At 46.6% G+C, this 23,618-nt stretch overlaps 1 protein-coding gene across 6 annotated transcripts in view; it reads right to left on the bottom strand.

Annotated features, from left to right (window-relative positions):
• The window catches only part of CCS (copper chaperone for superoxide dismutase), a 928,930-nt gene that overhangs the window by 351,179 nt on the left and 554,133 nt on the right, over window positions 1-23,618 (bottom strand). For all 6 annotated transcript variants that reach the window (XM_069644778.1, XM_069644780.1, XM_069644782.1 and 3 more), the window contains one exon: window positions 23,429-23,489. In XM_069644778.1, the coding sequence (XP_069500879.1) occupies window positions 23,429-23,489 (61 nt within the window). The remainder of the gene's footprint in view (window positions 1-23,428; window positions 23,490-23,618) is intronic.

Genomic DNA, 23,618 nt, shown 5'->3' with positions numbered 1-23,618 from the left:
AATGTAAGTTTTTGCATCGAAAACCTAACCATCGAAAATATTTGCATCAAATGCATTTTTTATTTTTATTTTTGGGTGTGGGGGGGGGTCCCCCCCAACCTTCTGCTTTTTACCCTTAAAACCCCACCCCAACTAAAATTAACACTTTACCCATCGCATATATGCATTCGATGCATATAGTTTCGATGAAAAGGTTTTGTTGGAAACCTTTTAGATGGAAACACTAGATACCTTCACCTGTGAAACATGAAAAACTGGATAGTTCTTGCACATCCTAGGCAACTTTAAACCAATATATCAGTCATAAGAGCTAGGATGGCCTCTGGTTTCTTTACATACAACATTTCTTTAGGCTATCATAGCATAATCCTGTGATAGAAAATCCTCAACCCTCTATCATAATTCTTTTCCTGGTAAAACAGGTGTCGCAGATTGCATCAAGAACATACCAACTCTCAAAGGCAGTTCAAGGGTTTTTATTAAATCAGTAACCCCTTTGGTGAAAGCGTTTTATAATTTAATAAAGTATAAATAAAATACAAAATGCAATTTCTGTCTAATAACTGACTGGCTGGCAGGTTGTAATGGGCTAAGAGCAAACACCCTTTCTCTCTCACTGTGTGTGGGAAAAATCATAACCTGTGTCCACCTGTTACAAGGCGAGGTGCCTCCAGTCGCTCAGATCTCAGTTGTTTATTTCCTTGCACGCTATGCTAGTCCTCGTCCCTGTTTTATTCTTCCTTTTCCTTCCGCTCTACTTTGGTCGGTCCCTCTTCATTTCTGTCCCATTGATGTTCTCATTCTTACTCTATTCTGCTCTCTACTATTACTCTGCCCTCTCTGCTCTACTAATTTCCCCTCTCCGCACTACTCGCCCCTCTCCATACTACTACTGTCACCTCTCCATTATACTACAATTACGACTCTTCCCCTCTCCAAACTACTACACTCCACCCACACCTTCTCCCAGTCACCCTCCTTTCACTCTCCCAGTCACCTGAACAGTCAATCCCATTCACACTCTGCTCCCCCTTTGCTAGTCTCACTCACTCACCTTTCATGCATTCTCACACCCAAGTACCACTTCCTCCCACCAATAATTTTATTGGTATCAGGAGCATGGAGCTGAACTGCTCATTTTGCAAGGTATGGACCTTGCAAAATTAGCAGTTCAGCTCCATGCTCCTGTGAACCTCCTTCCTTCACTTGGTCTCTGGGTCCCCAGTCTACTCCCTTGACCTCACCAAAACAACCCACACTGCCTCGACTCCCAGGTCCCTTTTTAGCCTCCTTATCCTTTCATTGGGTCTCTCCATCAGCTAGTTCCCCAGGCCAACCACTGGGTTCCTTCTCCCCAAGGGCTGGGTTAAGGGCAAAAAACAAATAACAGGCTTCAAGACCCATCCCCTCTTTGTACATGAGACTGCGAGCGTTCGCCAATGCCGGCTTGCTCAAAGTGTAGTCAATTTCATAGTTCTTATGACTGCCATGGTTTAATAATAGCGGCTCGTTATAGGATTAATTGATTTCACAGTTAATTTGGGGACTAAGCGAAGCAACCGGCTTGCCTGCTTGATGTGGTGACTGTCTGCGTCCCTGATGAAGGTTGAATCAATGTCTCAGTTTATGCTGCATAGAATATCTGGATTGCCAGTTTGCTGTGAGGATCACTCTGCAATCCTGCAGTTCCTCGCTGGTTCTCTCCCGGTTGGGTTGCTCGCTTCCTCCTCCACTGCCAGTTCTTCTGGGTGATGTAGTTCTACAGGACAAACAGAAATGAACTGGCCAGCATTGTACATAGCAGGCATGGGGCAAAAAAAGGTGGCACTCAGTTCATTCGGCCAGGCACAGGTAGAAGGGGCAGGGACTGTTCCCCCACCCCCCCATAACCTCCACACCCCGCCAATGGAGCTGGACTGACTCTGGGAGACCTTGTGGTAGGCCTCCTGCCCCAGATTTAGAGGGGTCCCCATCTCCTCTCAACATGATCAGGTCCTTGACCCTGTCTCACAGGTCTGGGAGTCAATGGCCAAGGTGAGGTGGTGAGAGGGATCTTCTCATTCCCATGAGCATGGGAAACAAACCGGAGATCACCACATTAGTCCAGTCTCTGGCAACACATTAATCACGCAGGAGTTGAACAATCGACAGAAAACTTTGGCCAACCACCCCCAATGCTTCAGAGAATGTCAAACAAGTATTGAAACAGGGTCAGATGGCCTTTTGGCATATAATACTACCGCCATCTCCGATACATTTTTATCAATCTGATGAAGAATGGAAAAAAGGGTCTCAAATTATTGATAGTGGACATACCCGTATGAAACCAGCGTAGTCTGGCAAGCCCAGGTGAATACACAGTTCTAAAAAGAATCCACTTTCACAAAGATTTTAATCCTTTCACTGATGACCCCTTTGGGGGCCCACACTGCTGTGCCCGACCACTCTGCCCATTTGGAGCATTAATGTACATCCTAAAGCCATGCAAAGGATTACTTTCTGGTTTTATGTGGGACAAGAGGTAGTTCAAAGAGCCAAGCGCACATGGCTTACCTAGCTGCAGTAATATTGTAATCATGGTGCCCTTAACAGGGAATGGTAGGGAAAACTTCTAAGGCCTCAGTGTTTACTGCCACCAGGGGTGGAACTAGGTCGTCAGCAACAATCCTGTAAAATGCAGCTATTAAGCAATCAAGCCCTGATACCATTTCCTGGGTAATGCTATTAATGTGTAATCATATAGTCTATTTGTTGACCTTTAGAGTCTCTGCGTTAGTAACCACAAACCAGGAAAAACCTACTTAGTGAAGAAGAACATGTTACTTACCAACAGTAACGTTCTTTCGATTGGACGTTCCTCGCATGTATTCCTCATCGTAGATATATCCTTAACTTCAGCTTTGCTGCTTCGGAAATGTTTTCTCTCTCTCCACCAGAGGGCGCTCAACTCGAGGCGGCAGCGTCGATGTCCCGCGGCGTCATCAGTCGAGCACCGACATCATCCGTTGTATAAATGCCTCAAGCATGCCCGTTGGCTTCAGTTCTGTTTTTCCGTGTATCAGAGCCCATGTATTATAGTTAAAGGCGTGCCTCTTTTGACCCAAGCCTTAAAAGAATTTAGAGTGTAAAGCACATAAACTGTACTGCGGGGTAGGATGGGAGGGTCGAGGAATACGTAGGAGGAACATCCAATCGAAAGAACGTTACAGTTGGTAAGTAACTTGTTCTTCGAATGGATTGTGTCCTCCCACACATTCCTCATCTTGGATAGACTCCCAAAGCAGTTTTGTATTGGAGGTGGGAGTACAGACATTCTTTTAGCCATGTACCGAATGAAGTACTGATTTAGCAAATAGACCTCCTTGAGAGGTAGTTGAGTCCAGAGCATAATGTTTTATGAAAGTATACATGGATGACCATGTGGCTGCTGCACAAATATCTTGTACAGGGACACCCCTTTGAAGTGCTGTTGAAGTTGCCATGCCCCTAGTTGAATGCGCTCTCAATCCATCAGGGGGATCTTTCCCAGCCAGCCTATAACACTCAGTTTTTTGGAAGACGTATTGGAGGGCAGATGGACATGTTGAGAAGGTCCGGGTACCACGTTCTCCTGGCCCAATCCGGGGCAATTAGGATCATGGTTTTCCTGAACTTTCTCAACCTCCTGATTACCTGAGGGATCACAGGGACTGGAGGGAACGCATACAGAAGAGGAAACTCCCACTCCACTACGAATGCGTCTCCTAGAGCTCCTCTCGGGGGAAATTCCCTTGAGCAGTACAGTTTGCACTTCCTGTTGACAATGGTCGCAAACAGATCCACTTGCGGGATTCCCCAAAGGGCGAAGATCTCTTGAAGGACTTCCTGAGCTAGTTCCCACTCGTGGGAGACTGTGCTCTGCCTGCTCAGAGCATCTGCCGCTGTGTTTTGCTCTCCTGCTAGGTGAATGGCAGACAGAGAGATCCCTTCTTGTATTGCCCAGAACCAGAGCTGTATTGCCTCTCTGCACAGTGGTAGTGACCCTACTCCTCCTCTCTTGTTGAAGAGTACATGGACACTGTGTTGTCCGTCATTATCAGGACATTCTTTACTCGTACGGAGGGCAGGAAGGCCTTCGGTGCTAGTCTGATCGCCCCCACCCTGTGAGTGAGGCGTCCGTTACCATCTCCGGCCATGGTTGCCAAAAAGATTCTCCCTTGAGGATATGTTCCTTGTAAGCCCACCATTGTAGATCCTGTACTACCCTGGTTGGAACTTGTAAAACAACTGTCATTTCCCCTGAAAATTGGGACCATTGAGTCCTGAGGGCCCACTGAAGGGATCTCATCCTCAACCTGGCTTCTGGCAGCAGAAAAATGCAGGATGCCATGAGGCCGAGCAACCTGAGAAAATCGAAGGCCATTAGACACTGGGCATTCTGGAATTTTATTACCATCTGCAGAATGTGGTGAGCTCTCTCTTCGGAGGTGAGGCTTTGCCCGAACAAGTATCCAAGGCTGCTCCAATAAACTGGAGCTTCTGTGATGATATTTGACTTTAAATTCAGAGAAAACCCTAGTTTGTGAAGGAAGTGGCAAGTCTTGGATAGATGATCCTGGGCTTGTTCTGGAGAACGTGCCCTGATCATCCAATCGTCCAAATAGGGGTAGACGTGAATCCCCCCTCTTCTGAGACCCGCTGCCACTACCGCCATCAACTTGGTAAAAACACTTGGGGCGGAGGTCAACCCGAATGACAGAACTCGAAACTGATAGTGAGAATTGCCAATCGCAAACCTCAGGTACTTTCTGTGCTTGAGATGGATTGGCACATGAAAGTAAGCATCCTCAAGGTCCAATGATACCAACCAGTCTTGAAGTTGGAGAGCCTGAAGGATCTGAGAAAGTCACCATCGTGAACTTGTCCTTCCTGAGGAACTTGTTCAAGTCTTTCAAGTCCAAGATGGGTCTCAATCCTCCGTCTTTCTTTGGTATGAGGAAATATGGGGAATACCAACCCTTGTTCCTCTCTGCTACAGGTACATGTTCTATTGCACCTTTCTGTAGCAGGGTTAAAACTTCCTGCAACGGGAGCGGGTCTGGATTTTTGGTAGAGTTGTATCCCGGTGGGTGATTCTGAGGTTTCTTTTGAAAAGGAAGGCAGTAGACAAGGGCGCGTGAATTTGGCAGAGACTGTTTCGCTGTGGCTGTGCCTCCTACCCCGACTTAATTTCTGCTTCAGTCACCAGAATCTACACCTGCACGTGACCCAGCTGTAGCCCATAGCACTCCATAGCGGAGCTCTGAGAGTGGGTCCCCAGGGCACAGAAAACAAGATATTGCAGCCTTAAGAGACTGGAGTCTCTGGGCCCCGCCCACCCAGGAAGCAGGAGCTAAAAGTGCGACCGAGCCACCCTTGCGGCGATAAGCGCGTGAATTTGGCAGAGACTGTTTCGCTGTGGCCGCTTTGCTGTCCGCTGGCAGCAGGAGATACGTTACCCGTCGGCGCCTAAATCACTCTGCAACATGCCACCCCGAAAGGGAAGAGAGCGAAAACACAGTACCGTGTGACAAGAAGCCCCTCCTCTACAACTAGTAACTCGACCACTGGCAATAAGGTATCCCTCTGACGCGCTGCAAGTTTTCCATAGAAGCCAAGGAGCCATGGACAAGTCTCAGGGTTTGGGCACATTTCTACTCCCCAGGAAAAAGGAAAACTTGGGTCAATCTGCCCAATTAAAAAGTCCTTCCGGCCGTGTACTGAGAAGTCAATACACTCGTCTAGAACGTCAAAATGGAAAAGAAAACATCCAAAGTCACTCAGCATCAAGAAAGGGAGAAGCTACACCCTCCTCTCCCGCTTCCAGTCCCTCATATGTTCACTTCCCGGCAGGGTTCACTGCCGCCTCTGGAAGAAGGGACAGAAAATCTGGGTCCTCATCTCAATACTCTGAGGGAAGTGCAGAGGCAGATGAGGTTTTTGGCCCTGCTCCCCCCCTACCGATCGCCTTGAACTCACCTGCAATGACACTACGAACGGTCGGGTGGGGTGGCCAAGGGGCAGCCAGGAATCACCTGAAGAGGCTCCTTCTCTTCCCATGAACCACCCGTTGATGACAGCGGCGAGTGGGGCCATGACCGACGGGGTCGATGGACGCCGCCAATCTGACCCCAGCTTGCCGGTCGCACGTCAATCATCCAGGAGCGACCTCACAGAACTGGTTGCGTATAACACACAACCTCGTCATCAGGATCAAGACAACGGAGCACCATCGGAAAGAAATCCGCAAGATCCAATTTTGCCATGTCAACCATGGAAACACGATTGACTGCACAAGTTGAAGTCCACCCTTATTCACATCTTCAACAGTCTGACACACACGAGGATGAAAGACACGACATCTCTCCTCTCCTTTCACCCACCATTACAGCCCAAAGGCACGGAGGCCCTGTCATGCCCCCTTTCAGCTCCAAATGAAGGTGAGCGCACAGGCAACTCCGTAGACGTTGAAACTTCTATTGAAATTGCGAAAGGGCCACCAAGCAAGCCGTACGCACATCAAAGACAAACTGCAATGGCTTTACCATAAAAGAAAGCCCTGTCCAAAAAAAAAAAAACGAGACACCAAGGGGAACACGCAAACCTGGCTCTTCAGCAAAGAAAGCATTGCGCAACGACAAAGAAAATTGACCCGGGTAAAGTGACATTTCCCAACCTCTAATGTCGCACGCATTGAAAGATTTCTTCACAAAACAAATGAAGAGAAAACTAGAGTCAGAGGTGGAGCTTTCTGACGCTGAACTGCTGGACGCAGTTTCAGAAATTCCTTCAGCCCCCAAGCAAAGAAAAACACTGGAAAATAACGTCCAGAATCTACCTATAGAGTTCTGAGTGTTGCAGCTGCCCAACTCCGGAGACCACCAATCGCGAAAAAACCACCCACACTCGCCCCCACGGGTAGAGGCAGCAGCTGCGCACAGACTCTCTGACAAAGGTGATCTACTGCATTTATTAGGGACCAACAGTGTGGAAAAAGGCCCGCGGGAAACACTAGCAAAGCCTCAACTAGGTGATACTGAACAAAGAAACAAAACCTATTCAGCACCAAATTACCCCTCTGTGTTACCTGTGAATCATAAACCAGAGATAATCTACCTAGGTACACCATGCTCACCAAAACAAAATGATCACCCTAAAAATGCATCTACACCAATAAGAAACAGAAGATCCAGTGACATTTTCGCGAGCTCACATAAAGACACACCTGGAAAAAAGCCCGACCTACTAACAATCATGTCAGCAATCACAGTGGGGCCGTCTCCTTTTGTAAAGCTATACGAGTCTATAAATGACACGATGAAAGATTCGCTCACACTATCAGCTATGAAGAACTCAAAAGTAATCTTTTTGGAGGGCTTTATCACAGCATTGAACCATCAAACCATTGAGCGAGAACGACTCTGGGAACTAAGAATCGCTCCTCTTGAAGATCAATTAAAAACGCGACCCTCCACACATGCCCGTTTGGTTCATCAATGTAGTTCCCAAACAGACACCCATACAATGGCTGAGAGATCTGACATCAACAAGAACGTCTTGGCAACAAAAACTGCCCCGCCACCTGACAAAGGCCTAGTGGTCCAGGAACCAGAAGGAGAAGGACCTAGTGTGCAAACGATTCAATCCTGGCAAAAAAGTCTTACTCGCACCATTGACAAAAAAAAAAAAAGATCTGTCAAAAGTTGCCTCAATATTCAAACTCACAAAATCTGTTGCGACCCCTCAAATCAAAACAGCTACACCTTCAGCAGTGTCTCGGAAAAACTCTTGTCAAGAAACACTGCAGGCGGATCAAACAATAATTGAGTTGGACGTCTCTCGGTCACCTTCAACAGACTCGATGGTGACCTCGTTAATGGATCTAACAGTGCACCCAGAAAAAAGATGAACCCTCCGAAGTCCCTCATAGCTCACATCAGACCCTGGACCAAACACTAAACAAAGTCTCTGCACGTACTCTTCCCAAAGAATCCACGAAACCGACTTTAGTTGTGTCTAAACAAGCTACTCCTCAAGATGAATGACCATCTCACGACACTCAGAGGGGTACCAACCAAAAAAAAAATCACTTAATAAATCGCAAACCACCTATATCGAAAATGATCGCCCAAATATTACCAAGGTGACAAACTTGAAAACCAACCAACTAGATTAAAAAAAACAAAAGCACTCCAATCCCCCCATCCCCACACGATCGAAGATCAAATACCATTCGTATCTTCAAGATGGAACAGCTGGCAGAAGGAAAAAACTTCCCGGTGTTAAACAGAAAAACTGTTTAAAATATTTTAACAAAAGTACCCAACTTGAAACTCCTGTCGACAACAGACCTTGTTTTGATTGAGCCCAACCACAGGGGAAAAAAGGGCTAAAAGCATACCTACACGTCAAAAACTTACCACAGCACGAATTAAACGAAGATGTCCACGTAGTCCTTGAGCAATTGGGCTTCGGCTTTTCATAAATACCATCTTTATCACTACCATCCAAAAATCAACCTCCAACAAACAAAACAGAAATGTCACACGACCACTTCAACTCAAAAACAGAAGACCTGTATAAAAACAAAAAGATGGGCCAACCATGTAGACCCTGTCGAGCAACAACGTGGGAAGCTTCAACACAGATACAATGCACGAAACGAAAGAACATACTATTCAAGAACAGAAGACAGAGAAAATTCAAAAAGAAGGCGATTAAGATCGGACAGAAACCTCGCAGAAGATTAATCGTCAAAGCAAACAACAGTCCAGGGGCAAAGTAAGAAACGAGAACCGACAGGCCTATGGAGATGGCTCAAAAAACTCCTGAACCCAAATCTCCAAAATTAGCAACGAAAAAGATTGGACCTTCAACCTACAGAACATCCGCTGGAATCACCTGTCGATGTCACCTACCAAGTAACAACTATGTGCTCATGGAACACGAGGGGGCCCGACCACTTGACAAATCCTGATACGCAAGACTTAGCCCAATTCGACATAATAGGTCTCCAGGAAACCTGGCTGGTGGAAAAACCGCCACTCGACGGCTACGAAACTCAAATATCACCAGCAGTGAAAGGCATCCTAGGCAGACCATCATCAGGCCTTTTAACTGCCGTTCGTACTGGCTCAGGCATTTCCATAAAAACAAAGGTCGCGGAAACCTACGGGGTTTTAGCTCTACAAACGGAGTGGTCCCACCCAAAGGAAGTTGCAAATGGTAGACAGAAGACAAACCTAGCCATTATAAACGACTACTGGAACCCCCAAAGAGTCAGTAACAACGACTTCTGCGATACAGTGGCCAATATACCAGACAAATTTACAACTGACTTGGGAACTGATCACATCATCTGTGACGATCTTAATGCCAAATGTCACCAATTTCCCACCATCGCGTCAACTTCAGCAGCCGTCGAAAGAGGAGTGTTATGGTCAAACCTTATGGATGCCAGAAATGTCCACAATGTAGCTACAGTGTGAGGTCAACTACCAGTCTTCCCAACATGGGAACGTGGAGACGCATCAGCAATGTTGGATTACATCTTCATCTCACACGCCTTATTACCAAATGTGAGCTCCTATGAGGTTTACAAAATGAAAGAAAGCGACCATAACCTCTTAGCCATGGCATTTGAAACCACAAGTGTGCAGAAAGAAATCTACGCGGCTAACATTGAACCGTCAACTAAACAAACTCAAATTCAACTAACGGCGGCCAATATAAAAGAGCTTACACATAAATACGACGAAGAAACCAGACACACCTTTGATGCGCCAGTAAGGCCGAACTATTTCCCTCTCTTCTTACCGCATAGGGCAAAACAAAAGAAACTCGGCAGTTCGTTGAAACCTGGACCATATGAATACGACACACTGCTTGCCACAAAAGAAGAGAACTGAGAAAGGTACGGCGCGCGTCCAGACCAAGCAACGATGATAACCAAAAAAGTATTTTGAAGGCTGCCACAAGATCGTATAGATCTTGGATAAAACAACACAAAGCTGCAATGTACCAAAACGACACGGAACAAATGCTTAAAACACTAACCTCAAAGAGTACCAGAGACTTTTGGGCACTAATAAAGAACAAAGACCTGCACACTGATAATCAACTGTTAAACTCCATTCCGGAACCAACGTGGATAACTTTCTTTGCTATTCAATTTGCGCCCATTCCATTTTCACAAAACACTATAATCCTTTCTGAAGAAACAACATCGGTACATTTAGCAGATCAGGAAGACCTGCTACTAGCAATTTCCAAATTGAAATCATCTAGGGCCCCAGGGCCGGATGGCCTAACCAACATAGACCTAAAACAGCACCCGGTAGAATGGTCCCGCTTGATAACCAAAATCTACGAGCAATGCCAAGTTACCAAACAAATTCCAGAAACATGGACCGATGCAGTGATTGTCCCAATCTATAAAAAAGGAAACAGAGATAACCCGGCCAACTATCGCCCTTTAGCCTTGTTAGATATCATGGGCAAAATCTTTGCGACTCTACTGGGCAACAAACTCTCCATCTTCAGACCCACTGCAAATGGGCTTTTGAAGAACCAGCACCAGCATCAACATCATGATCTTGAACATCATAAAGGAAAACATAAAAAACAGTGCGCCGAAAGTGTTCCTACTGTTCATAGACTTGTCACAAGCTTTCGACAAAATCAGCCGACAGAAACTCTGGTCCAAACTAATCGCTTGGAATTTCCCTATGGAAATTCTAGAGCCAGTAATCACACTCCACACGGACACAAAAATTTGAGTTCGACTAAACCGGCACGGCATGTTGTCCGACCAGTTTAAGTCAGAACGTGGAGTTAAACAGGGCTGTCCCCTCGCACCGGCCCTCTTTATCGCCTTCCTGGGAGATTTCCAGTATACTTAACCAGCGGTCAGAGCCTTTCCACAAAAAGTCGGGAACAATCCAATACCAAGGCTCCTCTACGTGGAGGACTTGATCCTTATGGACCAAACGCAAATAGGTCTCCAGTGCCAACTCACTAACTTGGCAAAGTATATAAGTGAAAATGATCTGGAGATAAACAACGAGAAATCCAAAATTTTGATTTTGTAAAACAAGCGTTCTAAAGGTAGAGCAAACGGCAACTGGTTTCTCAACAACGTAAAGATTGAGTTAGTGACAGACATAAAATACTTGGGCATAATGATTGACGCAACAAGGTCTGAAAAGTCAACGCACCTGGCCCTATGGAGTAAAACAAAAATGCTGACTACCCAAGCAAGGCTAGTTGATCGCAAATATGGGAAATTTTCCCTGTTACCGGTGATTCAATTTTACTAACAGAAGGTGGTTCCCTCAATAACCTACGGAACAGACGCGGCATTAAATATACAGGATTTAATATGGCCAAAATTTGAGGGCTATCTCTGGAAAGCTGTTCTGGGCCTGCCTAAATCAACGTCAATATCTGCTATCAGACGCGAACTCGGCCTGTTATCATTGGCGGCTTCGGTGGAACAAGGTCAAACGAGAACCCTCAGGAAGATCATAATGCCAGAAAGCCTGCCAATTTACAAAATGATACAGACTGAACTGCACCAAGGTCGCTGCAAAGCCCTGAATATTTGGGAGCAGAAACTTATGGCAAAGCTCAAGGATCTTGCATGTACTGAAGACTATCTAATACAAAATCCTGAAAAAAAATCAAATCTAAAGTGGCCAACAAAGACTGGATTAAAACCTGCGAAATGGCAACAGCAAATAAACTACTAGGCCATCTACCACCAACTACCAACAAGTTGAAACTGCCTCTGAACTATTGTATAAAATTCCCGAACAAGAACCTCCAGAAATCCTTCATGAAAATGAGATTAAACCTAATCTCTACCCAAGAAATTTGGGCCATCTGCGCCCAATCAGCCTAAATAATTTGCAGACTGTGCTCCAACGGCGAAAGGGTGGAAACCGCAAGACACCTCCTCCTGAACTGTCCTAAAACAGCCCACTTGCGGGAGGCTTTTCTGCTGCCTCTATTTCATGGGTCTTCACTCAGACACGAAGAAATGTGGTGGTATTGCTTGGTTGCAGGTGAAAAAACAAAATGGTCAATTGCCGCAGTTAAGATGCTAGAAGCAGCTCTGAAAATGGCCACAGAGAGTGAAAGCTCACCCATCAGAGAATGAACTGAGCTAGTTCCACCTGGACGAAACTACAAACTTTGATTTTCGTATCCACCGAATACTGTGTCTTGTAAAAATCAATTTCTTTTTGTTCTGATTATAAAATAAAATAAAAAAAATAAACAAAATAAAAAAAAGGAAGGCAGTAGACCTACTGATACTGTCAGCTGCGTCCAAACCTGGTTTAAGGCATTCCCCTGAAGCCTCCTTGCCATCCTTTACTATGAATAGGAACCCATCACGTTCCACACCTTCTGGGATGTGTTGAGCTGCCGCTGACATACAGTCCCACAGGGTATATGTAAACCTCGCCAGAGTGCAAGATACATTTGTGGATTTTAGAGCCATGCTCCCTGATGTAAAAATCTTTTTAGACCATGCATCAATATTTTTATCATCCCTATCAGGGGGAATTGTAGGGTATGCAGCATTTCTAGTTGATGTAGCTGCTTGCACTGCTAGACTTTCTGGCGATGGGTGCTTACTTAGTATTCTGGGTCAGAATTACAGGGTCAATATTTTGCAACATATTTCTTATTTACTGCTGGAATAGTTTCAGGTCTTTCCCAAGCAGTATTAACTCTCCTTTGTAAGGCAATATGAAAAGGAAGTATGGGGTCTGGCTGAGGTCCTCCAGGATATCAGTCATGTCATCATCCTGGTATACAGGTGAGTTTCTACCCCATCCCATAAATTCTGTAACTATATTCATACATTTTCTATAACCTAAATCAGCATGTTCTGCTGGGTCAGGTTTTTCAAATTCGTATTCTGGGGAAGTATCCAGCCCACTTGCAGATTGCAAACACTCAGAGATCTTGCATCTTAGATTGAGGATTAATTAACTCCTCTGGGACTTGTCTTGTACCAAATTTTACCCCTGCAGATTAAACCTCTTCTTCATCATCTTCTTCCTCCCCATCTCCTGACAACATTCCTTCATATATAGATGACATGGTTTGGAAAAAATTATGTCCATTTTCACATTGGTGTTGATTTCACCATTGTAACTGGTGTCGACGTCGACAGAAGCGTCGATGGTGTCGATGTTGTTGCTATTACCCTCAATGTTGTCGAGGTAGTCTTCGATGACTTCGAAGGAACCATGAATGTCGTTGAATAAGTTGTTGAGACTAGCAACGCTGTCGAATGAGTCTTCGATATCGTCGATTGTGTACTTGACGTAACTTTCTTCGTGCTCAACAGCCTTCGATGGAGGCTTCGGACATGTTTTCGTTGAGGACTTCGATGACGTATCGAAATCTAAAGTCCTTTTCTTTAGTTCTGCCTCCGGTTTATGCACTGGAAGGCTTTTCTTTTTAGGTGCTTGGGAAGATTACCCGGAAGACACCCTCGACAATTTCTTGTCGAATTTCCACATATTAGACCTTCCCCTGTCACTTTTTTTGTGCATAGGGGCATGGTCTTCATCAGACATTTTTGAGGGGGTCTGGCCCGCATTCTCAAAGATTTTCATCATAGGTGCTCTAAAGGCTTCCCACTTTTTAGGGGAGTTATGCTTTGTTGGACATTGTGAGGATGTGAGGGTGGACGGAGAGCGGGACGCACGGCCAGCGGAGCCCGCTGTACCGCGGGCGTGTGCGACGCTGAGGGCGGGCGCCGGGGAGGCTTCGGCATCCCGCGACAGTGCCAGCGTTGCAGCCGCAGCGCCGAGGGTGCCCACAGCCGCAGCGCTGCGTGTGCCCACGAGGACCCGGTCCACTGGCGCTGCGGCTGGGAGACCCGCGAACACAGCGTACCTCAGCGGCCTCCGGCGGCGAGGCTCGGGAATTAGAGAGCCCGGCTCGTGCCGACCGCTCGGCGTCGGAGGTGCTCCAGACAGCTGGGCAGGAACCCGACAGGGGGAACAAAACAGAACCCCCTCCTTACCTCAAGCAGGGCAGACCCCTAGCAGCAGCATGGGGCCTCGAGCAGGACGGGCCTCCGGGAAGCATGCCTCCTGGGAGACACCATTTTGGGGGGCGGGGACGATGGAGAGGGCGTGGCTGACAACAGGGAGGGGGAGCCGGAACCAGGCAGCCAGAGTAAAGGAGGAGGCGGGGAGGAGGCAGCTCTATTCATAGAGGGTGGGTGCCTAGAGTCCCCACCAATCGGGAAAGGGGGGAGGGAAGTTGTCCCTGATTGGCCCTTTTTCCCTCCAAGCACCAGGTATAAAAGGGACTGGCCTAATGGCATTTTGGTTGCTTTTTGCAGGGAGAAGGAGAGGAGAGTGAGAGCAACTGGTGGGCCTATCCGGGTCCGTGAGAGTAGGAGACACTTCAAGAGAAGAGGAACTCCTGGTGCCTTTTACTCACAGTGAAGTAACTGTGGGGTCAACCTGGAGTCCAACTACCGTGGTTAAGACATTACATTTAACCAGTGTGTAATAAAGGTCTACAAAACTCCACATCGGCTACTGTCCTGATTTCTACAGACATGTAATAACTTCCTCAGATGTAGTTGAGGAAGAGGAAGAGGGAGACCGGTGTGGTCTTTTCTTTGCTTTTTTGGACAAAGAAGAAGAGGACTTCCTGGATCTACTCCTCGACCTGGATTTATTTATGGCGTTTTGTCAAAGACTCAGCCGAGTCTTTTTCCCTCTCGAAGAAAACTTCGAGGATTCCTCCCCCACCACCAGTTTACCTCTTCTTTCTTTTAAGGCCTTATGGGTCATTGACTGACAGGAACCGCAGTCATCAATTCGATGGTCGGAACTGAGGCACCAGAGGCAATTTTGATGAGGGTCGGTCAGTGACATTTTTCTCCCACACTTTTGGCATTTCTTAAAACCAGTTTTCAGTATGGAAAGGTTAGATGAAGGGTTAGATGAAGACAACATAATTCGTTATAACTGAAGCCAACGGGCGCGCTCGAGGTATTTATATAATGGATGACGTCGGTGCTCGACGGATGCTGCCAAGGGACATCGACGCCGCCGCCTCGAGTGGAGCGCCCACTGGTGGAGAGAGAGAAAAGAATTCCGAAGCAGCAAAGCTGAAGGTAAGGATATATCTAAGATGAGGAATACTTGGAAGGACACAATCCATTTGAAATGGCGAATCCTCTCCATATTTATCTTAGTAGCACATAAGTTTCAGCAGAACTCCTGACAGCTTTATCACATCATTCCGTGGTAAGACAGAATCCTGCTCCTTCTTAATGATACCTTTGCTCCCTCTCCCCTAGCTGGCCAAACTAACATATGTAGACAATTCCAAGATATTGCCTTCCGACTTACATAACTTGGCAGTGCTCCTTGAGCTATCCCATTTTAAACAAACGACTGCATTGAAGCAGACTTTGACCCCTTCTCATATGAACACAGAATCCACAAAGTGAGCCGCCCACTTTATCACGGCTGTTACGCTGCATTTGGTGAAACTGACGTTTTGCCTAATATTTTGCTGCATTGTTTTAGGAGGGGCCGGGGGATAGGATACTTTTTTTATTTTTAGGCTAATGAAATTGGGGGGGGGGGGGTGTGGCTGGGCATATGGATTGCTTGCCCCCCCCTTAAAAAATGCATAAAATGCAGCAAAATGACACAGTTAAAATGCAACAAAATTACACAGTTTAGCAGATGTCCCTGATCCTCTACAACTTCATGACAATGCTTCATACTCTCTTCATGAAAGCCAGGTATGACAGTGTCATATTTGCAGGGACCTATATGAATCTGAAGGCCAGGGTGAGGCACCTGCTCTGATGACCTGTGGATGTCGTATAAGGAGGAACCCTCAGAGTTAATGAAGCATTCTTTCCCCTGCTACATTTCCACACGTCTCTAAGCTGTACTACCAGGAAGGATCACCCCCTTCAGTAGCCAGCATCTTCAGCCAGGGGTGGGGGGGAGTCGGCCATGCCCTTACAGAGAAGATGTAGATGTTTGTGCAAACCTCTAGGCAAAACGGTGTGGAGTGAAAAGCTCTCAACACTTTTTGAGAAAATAAATAGATTTGGAAAGAACACTCAGAGACCGCTCAGAGAGGTCTTTCTAAATCGAACTGCCACGTCCCTTGCCGCAGACTAGTGCACGCAGGGGCTGACAGGCAGCGGTCGGGCCTTAACAAGGTGTCACAGACATTGGAGGTGTGCAAGTATCAATGTGTGTATTATGAAGGCACCATGAAGTAAGACAGAGACAACAGATTCAACGTTCAAAACAAAACGGTTATTAAATGTCAGGATGGTTGAAGATCTAACTTGTCCTATGCTAAGGTGGGATTTCTTTACCTGAACAAAACTAAGGAAAGTATCAGTCTGAAAGTTCAACTTAAAGGTTTGTGTGTGTCCAAAACCTATCCTTGCCCTCTGTAAGGAACTCATGTTGGCAACACTAAAGACAGACAAGTGATCACAGTTTCAGGGTGTTTATTAAACTGTCCATACGGGTTGGAAAAACACCTAATCTAAACCTAAATCCAAGATGGGAGCAAGATACGACCATTAAAAAAGAATAAGGCAGTCCTAGTGGCGTCTTGTCAAATAAAAGGGCCTATACTAAGAAAAACCTATTGCCAATCCTTACGCTAAATACAAAGAGTGGGATAGGGTTCACAGGAAAGAAAGGAGTGTTCACAAATAATAAGTCAGGATGCGGTAGTAGGGGTCTTACTTGCCCACATTTTGAGCACAGGACAAGGTAGGACTCCGGAGCACAGCACAGGCTCGAGCCTTCCCAGCACAAGCTAACATTTCTGCTCTCAGCTATCAGGGTCTTCAGTGGTTAAATCTCTATTCTACAAAAATTCTCTTGCCTCTGAGGACCTGATGCGTTTCAAAACAATAAACAAAGGTTCCTTTCTGTATACACGGCAGGTGATTACCTTTCACCCCCGGGTCCCGCTCGTCCAGGCGCAGATCCATAAACTGTTCACAATGATATCGGGACCTTCAGTAGTTACGCTTTCTCGTTTCCGGGGCCCCGATAAGTTCAACGTACCACAACAAAACGTTCAAAAGTTATTTTCTGGTTGCACTTTGGGTGATACTTCCTCAACCTGGGATCCCCCTCTTCTGGGCTCAGACCCCTCTCGTATATTAGCCTCCCTCAGTTCACGACGGCTTTCAACACAATTTCGTCTGCGACATTCACAAATCTTAATGTCTTTTTACACAGTTCACTGTGGAAATCGCTCTGCCAGGTTCACTCTTGTCGAAACACTGTACATCGGGACTTTAGACTTCGCCCCCCTGTTGGTTGGCGTCCCTCCTTCAGGTTCACTCTTGCCAACTTTTGCAATTCACACAGTTCTTTAAACAGTTCTTACAATGCAGGATTCACTTCCCTTAGCTTTACCTTCGTTGGTCAAAGACTTTCAACGGTACATAGTATTTTACTAGACCTCCATATGACCACTTTGACCCCCTTCTCGTGCCGTTCCCAAGGGCTTCTGGTAACGGTAGTTTCAACCATGGGGTAATCGCCAAAAGTTTCTCAAGTGAACACCCACAAGGTGCCTTTTCCCCTCTCGTATCAAACAAACAGTTCCTTGGACTTTCTTCAATTAGCTGTTTTTCTACTTTTTTTCAAACACAGTACGGTTTCTTATCGGCTCTCCCTTCAACTCACCGGCTGTGATGGACAGCTTGGCTTTTTCTTGTCTCTGGAGTCAAGGCCGGTACCACAGTGGCAAGCATCTCCACTCGGCTTGGTTATCAGCGCAGGAGGGCCTTGTGTACCATTGACATCTGCTGCAACACATGCTGGCCATTGTTTGCGGTCTTACAATTCCGTCTGGAGTTTTCACAGGCCTGGCTCGGAAAGCGCAAGGTTGCTTCTTTCCTCGTCTTTCTTCTCCTCTTGAACTGCTGTGCTGAGTTAGCTCTCTCTTTGTGCGGTCTGCCTTGCCCGTCTCGTGCTCTCGTGCTCCACCTTTTATCCCTGTGGGGAAAGGAAAGGGTCAGGTGTGTGAGATTCTGATCAATTGCCTGACTTTTCCTGACCCTTGGGTTGGGACATGTCAGGTTAGTGTTAGTCTGTTGTCTTTCGCGTCGGGAGAAAGGGTTTGTGTAGAAAAAAGGGAGGGTGTGGGGGGTGACATGAGGAATGATATTCTTCGTCCTAGGGGTTTTGATAAATTCAGAAGGGTAAGATTGGTAGGGTTTGTGAAACAAACGGGAATGACCGGGATTATTGTCATAAAATAACGAAGGGGAGTTGTTGGAACGGTAGGGTTTTGTCTGAGTAGATTGGGAGTGCAGGAAATAATAATCCAAGGGAGGGGAAGGAGAATGACAGAGTATTCTGGTGGGCAACAGGAAAACAAGGATTCTGAGAGAGGTGGTTTCCTACTGTAACAGGGTTTTTGCTTTTACTTTGTTTACCAGAGGTGTAGGGGTGATGGGATTTTAGTAAGGAAGCTTCATTGGGAGGAAGGGAGACAGATGTGGTACGTATACCACAAAGGTCTTAAGAAATCTTGTCCTCCTCCTTCCCTGGTATAGTACCGCGTCTCACCTAGGACCTGGGATCTGGGGTATGCCCCCCGCACCCCACAGTTGTAACGCTCACCTGATTCTCGCAGAGGCGCCGGTCTTGACTGGGCGACTACCGTATCTTCAAAGGTGATGTGTAGCACCCGGTTGGCTCTTTGGGCTGGACCTCTGTACACTGTATGCCTGACGTGTAGAGTAAGATGTCTGCAGATAGAAAATATGGGGTTAATGAACTGGGGTTATTGGGGTGTCCCTATCTCTTTCCTCTTCTCCTCTCCTGTAGACCCCCAAAGGTTAACGCTCTCACCTTAGGTAAGTGAATGCCGAGCTCTCCATCTGCCTCGGGGCAGGGTGCTGTAACCAGTTTCTTCACTGGATAGGTAGCGCAGGCCTCTTGACTTCCGAGGACTGCTGTCCGTCGTTTACTGCACGAACGGTAAGTTTCGAGTCATTCAAATGTCTTTAAAGTCTTTAGTAATGATGTCTCTTGTTTTGCAGGGTTCCGGCGATGGCGGATGACGGGCTGAAGTGAGTTGAAGATGGAGCCCGTGTGATGAATAGAAGCGCCTGGAAGCACGTAAGTAAGCGCTTGTTGCCTGCTTCACTATGCGCTCTAACTGTCTTTTTATTTTGCAGGTACGAGTTCGGAGCGGCTGCAGGGTGCCGGAATACCCACTGGATTAGATGTGGAAAGGAGTAATGGCACGTGAGTATTAAAGTTCCCCAATGTCTTTAAACGCACCTTGTTTTGTCTTTCAGATGCGGGATGCAGCGCCGAAGGCCTCCGGAGCGTACGAAGAGTTGGTAAACTTTTGTCTTTCAGATGCCAGAATGCAGTGTGAAGACCTCCGGAGCGCACGAAGAGTAGGTAAGCCTTTGCCTTTCAGATGCCGGAATGCTAACCTGTTCTTTCTGGTCTTTATAGGTGTTGCTGAAGACTGGATTCAGGATGGTAAGCCTTTGCCTTTCAGATGCCGGAATGCTAACCTGTTCTTTCTTGTCTTTATAGGTGTTGCTGAAGACTGGATTCAGGATGGTAAGCCTTTTTCCTTAGGCCCAGGACCGGATGCAGAAGACACGATGAGCGTTCTGCTGCAGAGGTTGCAGAATAACGCAAAGCAAGATTCATCCACCGGGTGTGGTTTAAATAGCCTCCTGTAGTGCTTAGGTGTCTCCTTCCACAACCACGCCTAAGTAAGAAAAGAGTTCCTGGTAAGAAAAGAGTTCCTGCCTTCCAGAAGAGTTCCAGTGTTCTGAATCTAGGGAGTGGCTCCAGCCCCACCCAACAGGAAAAGTAGTTCCAAACAGAAGAGGATCAGAGGCTCAACTGGCAGGCAAGTAAGCAGCATGGTCTGCTGAAGGTAAGTCCACCCAAGCATTATGAGCCCGGCGCTTCCAGCGCTGGGACTGGGCATATTTATGAGCCTGGTGCCACTGGCGCCAGGACTGGGTCCAAAAGGTCCCAATTGGGACTGGTTGGCACTCGGAACCTGGGTTATGGATCTGCTTCCAAGGGAGTTGGGAAAACCCTGACCTTTTGGAAGCAGAGATCATGACAACAGTATAACCCCGGGCTCCAGTATCCAGGTGAACCTCCCTCGTTCACCTCCAGGGTTGAGAGAGAACACCAGTCCATCACCGGCCACCTGAATAAGGGATTCTCGAGGTCTACCTGGGAGAATACCCTCAGGTGTCTCACAACTAAAGCTAAACAATGTGTAGGGATATCAATAACAAAAAAAACAGTGATCAAACAAAGTTCTGAGCTTCTTCCAGCTCATAGCTTTCTCAGCTCTTTCCCCAAGTTCAAGAAAGTTCCACAAAAGTCTGGAGATTACCTTTCCCAAGTTCACACAGTTCCACGGCTCCTTGGAGTTCCACCCCCCCCCCCACCCCCTGAGTTCAAGGCAACACAGTTATAAAGAAAAGGGGTCTTGAGGTTCCGTCTTCAAGACAACATTAGAGTTCATCAAGCCTCAGGATTCCCTTCCCCAAGACTTCCAATGTTCAACACAATTCCAGGTCCACTTTTGACACTCCTTCTGGATTACTTTAACAATTCATGTAAAGTGCTCCTTTTTGGTTTGCTTCACACTGTCTTTATCTTTCACCATTGTGGGTTCTCTGGTCTAGGCGCAGTTGTTAGACCACACAGTTCACCCATCACAGGTCGCACAACCATGAACCCTAGGGCTCTTCAGCCCACACAGGGTCTTCTATATTTGCCCTTGTGTGCAGATTCACATTCACATAGATTCTCCTTGTTGGCCTCTTCAATGTATGCGCAGACTCGCACTCTCTTGACTTCTCCTTCTTAGCCTCTTGACCTTGCCACAATGCGTCACAAAACGTATGCCAATCTTTGGCCTTGCCACATGGTAGCTATTCATAAAGTTCACTTGTCTTTGCCAGTTGACTGTGCGTTGGTCTTATTTATTCCCTGCCTTTCTGTTAGGCTCTTTCACATTTGCGCTCTTTTAAAAAGGGCCCATTTGTGTCTCATCCTCTCGCAGCTTCGCCCATAACGTTCGGACTTCCTTCACCTAGGTTTCACAAATTCATGATGTTTCTTTACTTTCTCCTCTGGCTTGCTTTTCGCACAGTTCAGGTGCGAGTCTTCTGGCTCATGAACAAAAAAAGGCCTGGTGTACTCTCCTGCTAGGATTTGGTTAAAACTTGACTTTTTGCATTTTGGGCGCAGGTCCCAGACTCGCATTCAAGGTGCCTGGTATACTCTCCTGCCAGGACTTTGCAATGTTGTAACACTCTGATATGTTAATATTCTTTTCTATTCGAGTATTGGGCCTTTGCCTGCCTTTCATTCATAACTTCACATGCTTGCTAAATTTACCCAGCTTGGGTTCTCCCAGGCTTTCCAATTACTTTCAATTGGCATGCATTGTACATCTCGAAGCGCCCCTGGTGCCCCAATCTCCCTGTGTGGGCTCACCGGTCTCACCTGGCTGCTTAGGTGTTCTCCGAGGTCTGCGTGTTGCCCAGCGGTAAGCTTCGTCTTCTGGCCAGCGTCGCAAAAGCTCTCTGGTCTTCGCGCTGCAGGCACTCTCCCAGTAGAGCGTCTCTTGCTCCTTACTGGCACACAGCAGAGCTCTGGTCTTAGAGCCTCCTCTTCCGGCATTGCCATGATCTTGCCTGCTCTCCAGTCTGCTCGGTGTCCCTCAGGTTACCCAACCGGCCTTTGGTAAGGTGCATCTCCGTCTTCCCAGCTTGTCAGGTGTTTTTAAGTTCCCGGCATTGGTCAGCTGCTCGGAACAACTAGCCTGCACTGTGTGGTTCTCAGCAGGCGTGATCTTTATTACTCGGGCCCTCTTCCTCGTCTCAGTAGGCCCATAGGAACAAGTATGTGTTTGTCTATGGTTTTTAACAGGTAGTGCCAGATTACAAAATGCCATAGATAGCTGGGAAGCCAATGACTGGTGACTATTATCCCTCACAAGCGGGGTGGGGAGGGGTTAAGGGGGGGGAATATGACAGGTCTTCTAGTGAGCCATCTTCACCCCACCAAGATTGGTCTCCCCCATGTGGTCCTCCTGCAGATAGCCACCCCCAGAGTCGGAGTCAGGTAGTTTTTGCCCTTTCCTGGCCACATGTGGGAAGACCTTCCCTAGGAAGTTAGTGACGCCTTCACTAAATTCGTCACACTGCTGAAAGGAGCTTGTCACCTTCAGAACCTAAAGATAGTCAGAAGCGGGCTCAATCACAGGAATGCTCCCCTTGGCTGATGATTGGAATTACTGCAGCCTGAAAAGGATACTGGTCCGTCAGGGGGAGCAGTGGGGAGGAATACCTACCGAAGGAGATCCTTAAACAAGAGAGCAAAAACTGGGTTCTCTTTCCCCAGTACGAATGTATAGCACGGCAGTGCAGGAGGATGGCTTATGTGGATCATCCGCAAAGGGAAAAGAAGCATGTTGAGGCAATTAAAACCACACAAGACTGTGCGCATTGAATGAGGTTTCCCCTGCTGTTACCACCCAACAGCTGTGTGGGTTAGAACATGGGTTGGACATTTAGACAAAAATATTAGGTCTGCTTATTGAGGAACCTTTTCACCTGGTGTATTCCTCCCATTACCTGAGAATTCCCCTTTTATGCTGTTAAGCATTCCTATAGGTACTTTATGTGTGTTCCCCCTCGCCCTACCCTATCCCTATGACTCAAAAGGAGCCAGGGATTTCTTTGGGGAAGCCAAGCCTGGGAGATCAGACCAGTCTAATGGAGTGTTACCACTGTAATCTCAGTCTCAGTACACCAAATGCTGACAGAGAAGGTATCCTTTGTTTGTTGATGCCAGCGTACAAAGGAGGCAATGAGGACACAGTCCATGATGGCATTTTGTGAAGTAGCTTGGCAAAGAAACATACTCATTGATGATTATAAGTATATGAATCAGCGACCTGTGCATGAAATCAGAATGGAAGCATGACAATTTGAATGTGGGAGGTTTCAATTTGCTATCCAATTTGTTTAAATGTTTTAGTTAGTCAGATGACAAGAGAGTACTGGCACTACTTTACAAAATCCTACGTCTTCTACAGACAACACAACCGTCTTACTGGTTCATGTGGGTGCCAAGTCTGTTACACATTAACAATTTCTGCAAATTTCCAGCATTTCCTCACCAATTACCCACTCAATTCTACCGCTTCATCAGTGTGTATGTTCCCTCTTTACTATAATAACTAGAAATAATACAGGAAGATATTCACTATGCCCTGCAGCGTAGGCCTACTGGAGAGTTATAATTATCGAGATTAAAAAGTTGCGATTATGTCAAAGGTCAGGTATGATACATACTCGATCCGGGTCTTGTGGGCCGCCGTGGGAATTCATTTGAGGGTTGAAATGGTCTCCACATCTATGATAAATAAAATAATGAAAGTATCAGCAAGTAGCAAATGGTATGTACAAGTGTGTTGCATTATACATAAGGGCACAAGTTCCTCCACAATACTTGTTATTGCCATTACACCTAGTCGAAGCTATG

The sequence above is a fragment of the Ambystoma mexicanum genome, chromosome 2p (genome assembly GCF_040938575.1).
Source record: "Ambystoma mexicanum isolate Mex_15411 chromosome 2p, UKY_AmexF1_1, whole genome shotgun sequence".
NCBI classification, from domain to species: domain Eukaryota; kingdom Metazoa; phylum Chordata; class Amphibia; order Caudata; family Ambystomatidae; genus Ambystoma; species Ambystoma mexicanum.
This window is presented reverse-complemented; position numbering and strand designations above follow the sequence as displayed.